Source organism: Trichosurus vulpecula, chromosome 2 (assembly GCF_011100635.1).
Source record: "Trichosurus vulpecula isolate mTriVul1 chromosome 2, mTriVul1.pri, whole genome shotgun sequence".
Lineage (NCBI taxonomy): Eukaryota > Metazoa > Chordata > Mammalia > Diprotodontia > Phalangeridae > Trichosurus > Trichosurus vulpecula.
Window position 1 is genome coordinate 247,640,613 of NC_050574.1, and position 7,093 is coordinate 247,647,705.

Genomic DNA, 7,093 nt, shown 5'->3' on the forward strand with positions numbered 1-7,093 from the left:
GCGAGTGCCCTTCAGAACTTTCAGACAATATAATTTATTATTTGCAGAGCTTTAAAGCTATTTTGCTAGTCTTGAAGATACCTTTTCTGCTGGAATTATAATAAGAGCCACTCCAGTGGTCTAATCAAGCATGAAAGTAATTTGGGGAAATGAAGACAAGACTGGGCAGCCCTAAATACAGATTATAGAAGGCACGAAACTGGATAAAGTCAGAGAAGCAGACTAGGTTTTTTATAGTATAGTTTTTCTTCAGTGAAAAAATACCTGGGAAAATGCTTTAAATGTATAATATGATTCATGATACGGCATTTTAACTCTAACAGATTTTCATGTAAGGCCATTTCTTGGGAGGGATCATCTGACCTCACATTGAAGATAACAGGCATTATATCAGCTAAAATATCCAAAGATATTGTTATTCATAAGCATTTCTAGAATGTAATTTAATCTAAAGAAGTCATCCTTTTTAGTAGCAAAGTGTAAAGGGTGCTGAATTTGGAGTCAGAAGATTTAGGTAGTTTTGCTACTTATTACCTGTGTGACCTTGATGAAAACATTTAACCTCCCAAAGCTTTAGTTTTCTCATATGTAAAATTAGAAGTTTGGAGTAGATGACCTCTTAGGTCCCTTCCTTAGATAGGATCCTATGGTGATAGGATGTTTTAGTAATCTGGCTGGATTCCATGCTTTGTAATACTTTTAGACATACTCATTGAAATGTTTCATTATATTCTCTCTTACTGGTGTATTTACTATGTAAATAAACCTCCTAAAATTTCCAGCTGGAAAGGAAAATCTCTTGAGGGGAAAAGGATTTGGGTGTCCAACTTTCCCAGGGATCTCTCAGATGTTATTGGGTAAGGGTAGCTCCAGTGCTGTTCCTTGTCTAGATTATATTCAGTTTTTATAGTATAGATGTAAACTTGGAAATTGACCAAAACCATTCTCTAAATAATAATCTTTAATACTGGAAATAATGAAGTTATTTTACCAAGCTACTTTTTGCTGTTTTTGTTGAACTGTTAATGGAAAAGCTTTTTTAGTACCGAACTACCCTAAGTAGACAATTTTCCCATTACACTTTTTTTTAATAAGAGGAGAGATATAAAGACCCCACCTTAATCATTTCTGTTTTAAGTTGATACATCCTACTTAGCAGTTCATAATATTTTAAGGAAATTTAAATTACTAAATTAAATAGAGATGAGTTGTAGGAAAACACTGGATGCCAAATGGATTAAAGTTAAAATAAATAGTATATAGCTAAAATTGAGAGACCATAGTATAATGGTATGATTGTAGAAAAGACTCTGACCTAAGAATTGGGAGGCCTCAGATCTAGGCCTGGCTCTGTCATTAATTAGTTGAGTGACCTGTCTGAAATCACTTAAACCCTTTAGGTCTTTAGTTCTTTCATATAAAGAATCAAGAATGTTTAACTAGATAATCTCTAAGATCTCTTCCAAATCTAATATTTCATGATGCTATTAAGTTACTAGGGGGCACAAAAAACAATCAAAAGCAAAGGATCACGCTACTTATCAAAAAATAACCTTTAGAACATTCCTTACAGGAATAATTCTTCTAACTCATTACATGGAAAGCCCCAGTGATATCATGTAAGATTTCTTCATTGTGTGAACCTTATATATTATGGAGCTGGGCCAAGGATCTTTGCAGGCTCTCCTACCATTGACAATAGAGTAGTCCACAGACTACTTTGACACTATACACAAACTATTCCCAAATCTGTACCCACCACTCTGACAAATGAAGGTCTTGACTTTATCGTTTTCTTCTTTTTAGGGCATTGAACATAGGCTTATACATATGCAGAGATGGGAAAGAAGTGTTAACACTAGGAAAGGTTAAAGGTTTAGCAAAATTTTTCTGGAAACAAGGAGAAGTATAGTACTGGGAGTTCCAGGGAATACTTTGCCTGTTGCTACTGCCCATGAACTCTTGACATCTGTGACTTCTACATGTACAAAGGGAAAGTTGTATGGGCACCAGAACAGATCTGAAGCAAGATATAGTTGTATTCCAGATAAGTAATGGCAACTGCCTCCTTAAGAATGAAATGAAAAGAAATGAAACGAAAGACAAACAGCAACTGGAGTAAGAAAGGGGCATCTTAGTCTGGGGAAGGCAGTCTGTGGCAATAGTAACTTTAAACCTGAAGAAGAAGATTGCCTTCTGGTTTAGAAAAGCCCAACTGAGAAACCTTGAGAAAGTCCATTGGAAAGGAAGCTACAACTAGGCAGCTCTTAGGAAGGGCACATAATTTTATACCCTGGACAATGGCGTTAGAAACATAAAAGAAAAGAAGAAATACTAATCCACTCCTCTCCCTACTAGCATCATTCTGCATCTTTCATGGCCTTGAAGATTATCTGCATACAAAGACATTCAATACCATTAAATAAACATTCCTTAAAGTGGGCTAGGGATACAAAAACATATATTAAAAGAAAAATAGTTCCTGCCCTCAAGGATGTTATTTTAGAGTAGCTTTGGTCTTGAAAGCCAGGTAAAATCTCACGGATTAGAAGCAGTAGGTAATAGGAATTAGGTTCTTGGACAGGGGAGGGCCACGATGAAAGGCATGATGGTATAGTCTTTAAATAAATAAATAAATAAATAAATGAAATAACTTTGTCCAGTCTACAGAGTGTCCCAAAAGTCTTTGTTTAGTTTTATGTATTAGAGCTTAAAACTGAACAATTTAAGCTATTACAATTTAAAACCGAACTAAGACTTTTGGGATACTCGGTAGAGAGTACTAAAAGCCATGTGCTTCAAGGTTTGTATTTGTTTAATCTAACATGTATGTTAACTGCATAGTTATTTTCAACATACAAACACAAATGAGAATGTGTATATATTTTTTCAATTAAAAGCATGACCAAACTCCCAAAGACCCAAAGCATAAATAAAAATAACAGAATCCAACATTTGTTGCAAATATAGTAATACTTTGCCTGCAAATTTTTTTTTGTATTTCACATGTTAACTTCTCTTTTATACCAAGTTTTCCTAAGGGCATTTCCTACTTTAATGGTGAAATTCTGTTTTACAGGAGGGGTTCAAAATGGGACTAACTCTTGAAGGCACGGTATTTTGTCTCGATCCATTAGATAGTAGGTGCTGATGTCAAGAACAAGGGATCCTGACTCTTGTATGACATTTTTTTTATTATTGTTATTATAATGTGTAATACAAGTATTATCCATGTGCCAAAAATTTTTGTTTTTAGACATGTTAACTTCTGTGATATATGCTTCAGTGAGACCAACACAGACTCAGTGTTGACCTGTAAAATTGTAAAAAGCCACATCTGCATGTGAGCTGTTCATTAAGTTACACCCTTGTTTCTTTCTGCTTCTGTTGGAGATAAATTTATATTACTAAAGAAGAGTCTCCTAATTCTTCTTCTCTTTCTGGGTTATAAGTTAGTACTTTTGGAAGCTACATTACCTTTTTCTTTTCAGTCCATTAGGATATTATTGAATTCTACTCAGCTGTAACTTAGTAATTTTTTTTTCCTAGTAGTTTGAAGAAAAAGAAAAAAGTGTCTAACTGAAAACTCAGGACTAATCTAGGCACTTGAAAAATCCATCTCTGACTGTGTCTAAATGATACATATGCTAGCCAATTCAGTGGGAGGCAGCAAAATGATTATTTGATGGTATGAGAGCCCAAAAGAAGTGGTTTGGATTTTCAGTTGGCTTTGATGGCGTCGTGTAGTTATAACCAATTATTTTACCTATTAAACCTATGAAATTTTCCTAAATCACGAGCCTTGTATGTCATTAGTTGCTTTTCATATCACTGGAGAGTTTTACACTTTGAAAATAATGACCTCGGGTCACTAACTTTCAGACTGGTGAAATGATTAGTGAATAGAAGTTAAAAGGTTAATAAAATTGAATGTACCTAGAATATGTAGTAGCAAACATAGGTGCCAGGTAACTCAAATTATTATATTCATTTGTGTACTGTGTTTCTTTTTCATCTTAAAATTACGATTTCAATCAACATCTAAGAAAATATAGAAAAATCACTTTTAAATACCATCTTATTTTGAACGAGAGCAATTATATAACAAAGGATGTATACCTTTCTAATTTGATAATACAGAGAAAATATATTTGAACATAGATTCTGCATATGCCTACAACACATTGTACCAGTATTTAATTTACAAAGCATTTCTTTCCACCGAAGTAGTCTGTCTCTTACTGGAATATTTTCCCTTGACACATTCGGTGCCTAGCACAGTGCCTTGCGTGTCATAGGCATTTTTATAAGTATTTGTTGAATTGAACTGAATCTCAGATGCTTAAAGTTGAGAAGCCACAGTTAGTATTGGTATTTTAGCATCTATGACAACCATTCTGTATGAGTAAGTAATCATCGTTAGTGATATGAGGTGACCAAATTTCACTTTAACTTAATTTTCCTAAAGTACAAATCATTATGTATAGTCATATAAATTAAGTTTCTGCTAGGGTCAGAGTATAACTGACTTGACTACTTGTATTCCATTAATCATTAACATGAGCAATAAAGATTTTATTTAATTTCATTCATGATTCACTTATGAACTTGTTCACTGAAAATATCTTTATTATGCAGAATTACACATGCTTAAAATGTATAGTAACTATAATAAAGTAATACCCTAAAAGTAAATCTTATTAGGTTTCCCCTAATACCACTGTACTCAAAAAATAAAGATTTGATGATTTTGAAATAGATGGGGGTGGTGGTGGTGGAAGTCCTCTCCCTAAAAAAAGAGGCTTTCTTTTTGATTCATGAACATTTGCTTTTGTTTTGTATCCTAGGTTGAATTAAACCTGGGATGTTCATGCAACATCACATTTCTTTGAGTTTTTTTTTTTAATGTTTGAAGGTGTATATGAGTCTTCCTCTTTTCTGTTTTATGTTCACGTGTATCACTAATTCCAGAGTAGTATATGTTTCATAAAAAGAAGTCTTTATAATTTTGTTTGTCATATAGTATTTTGGAATTTGTATAATGAGGATGTTTAGTAGCCATATCTCAATGGCTTTTTTAACAGATAGAATTTGTATTTTTATTGTACTTTAAAAAGCTTTATGTAATAGGCATATATTTAGTGGCCATTTACTATCAATGGTAACACAATACAGTACTAAGATGATATTTGCACACTTAAAGAACTTTTTCTTTACTGATTTTTTAATGGTAATCAGGTATGGAAATGGCATGATTAATAATACATGACTGGTCATTCAGTTCAAAAATGCTTAATTTAGCAGTGCATTTTTAATGAAAGATTTGGTTGAAAACTGTATATCTTTGTAATCTCAATGGTATGTTTGATTTTGCTGGAAATAAATGTTTTTAAGTAAATTCTGTTGTAAAATTCATTCATTGAATGTTACTATAGTTTCTTGATGATTTTCTTGGTATGAAATATACCAAAAAAGAATAGTATTTACTTAATAATCTGTCCAGTTTTCTCAAAGCTCCTTTAATTCTTGCAGTATAGACAGGTTTCAGTCATTCAAATTGCTAAAATGTCTTTTAGTTGTGAAAATGATAAAAAAAAATTCCAGAAAACAAGGAGACTTAACTTTTGGAGCCCCATATGTATGCATGTGTTGTCTGTGTATGCATGTATATGTGTTTTCTTGAAGTCTGACTATACTAAGAGCTGAACTACAGACCATACTCTGAAATCCCCTTTCAGTTCTTGAGTCTGATAATTAGAAAACTGATAAGAAGTACTTATTTTCATGAGCAGTTCTGGAGCCCTCTCGGTCTCTCTCTCTCTCTGTCTCTCTCTCTCTCTCTCTCTCTCTCTCTCTCTCTCTCTCTCTCCTCATTGAGCAAATGTCTGTGTGTGTGTGTGTGTTCCATCTATATGATGGAAATATCTTCATTCAAGTGGTAAGTTCTAACAAGGTAACAATATTTGACAGGAACTGACCACAAGAAAAGATGTCACCAAAAGTTCAAAGTTAAACCTTTAAGAGACCACTCTGGATCTAAGAGTTGTGAAGGAGTCAGCATCTTCAAAAGATAAAAGGTGTCTGCAGTATAGGAGGGAAAGCCAACTTTCCCTGAAGAAAATTTATTAAAGTATGAAAATAGTGAGTTGGTTGACCATGTTCTCAGTACAAACAAAATTTATAGCTTTTTAATAGTTTGCCTCAAAGACTATCTTTTTATTGATCACAGATATGTGTTTATAAGTTTGATTTGTCATATTCTGTTAAATAATAAATAGCTATAATAAAATATATATATATATTTTTGAAGTTGACTTATTTTATATATTTAAAAAAATATATCTGGTTTTAAAGATCTAATTGGCAGGAGTTATAACTTAATTATTTTTATCTCTCTCATAGTACCTAGCATAGTGCCTTGCATGTTATAGGTCCTTAACAAGTTATTTGAAATGAATTAGGAGGTTATAGTCTAGTCAGGGAAATAAAGCAGGCTCAGAAATAACAATAAATAGTAAGTGATACATACTAGAAAAAAAAGACACAAATTACCATAGAAGAGATACTTGTTTCTTATTGTATTTCAAAGTTTGAAGTCCTTGAACTAGGAAAAAACCCAATTGTTTCACTCAGTGCTTATATGAAACAGGTAAGATACTTGGTCCATTACATATCATTTCAATTGTTTCTTCCATGTTTCTTCCATCATGGTTTTAATTTGTTTTAGACAATTTCAGTAGAGAAATGCTGGGATTTTATTTTCAGATAGAATTCCTGAAGAAATGTTTGTTTAATTTTCCAACCTGAATTATGTTCCTGTTTTCTGATACTATTTAATAGAAAAGTGAAAAAATAACTGGCTGTTAAAATTTCATATTTTCATGTTTCCATAGATGTTTCCAAATTCAATATTTGTTCATGGTCTTTGAGCCTCTACTTCTGTTAAATTGCTTAAACGATCACTACCCAAATTTTAGCATTCCATCTCCAGGGTCCATCTAAACTACACCCTTTGTAGGTAGATACCACCAATGCAGGGTGGCATTATATAACAGGGGAAATAGGCATCATGTGACATAGCATGCTTTTTAAA

At 32.8% G+C, this 7,093-nt stretch overlaps 1 protein-coding gene across 1 annotated transcript in view; it reads left to right on the forward strand.

Annotated features, from left to right (window-relative positions):
• GULP1 (GULP PTB domain containing engulfment adaptor 1) overlaps window positions 1-5,383 on the forward strand; it is a 149,614-nt gene extending 144,231 nt beyond the window's left edge. Inside the window, exon 10 of the mRNA XM_036742634.1 lies at window positions 3,080-5,383. Within this exon, the coding sequence (XP_036598529.1) occupies window positions 3,080-3,151 (72 nt within the window). The 3' untranslated portion in view covers window positions 3,152-5,383. The remainder of the gene's footprint in view (window positions 1-3,079) is intronic.
• Window positions 5,384-7,093: the final 1,710 nt, after the last annotated feature.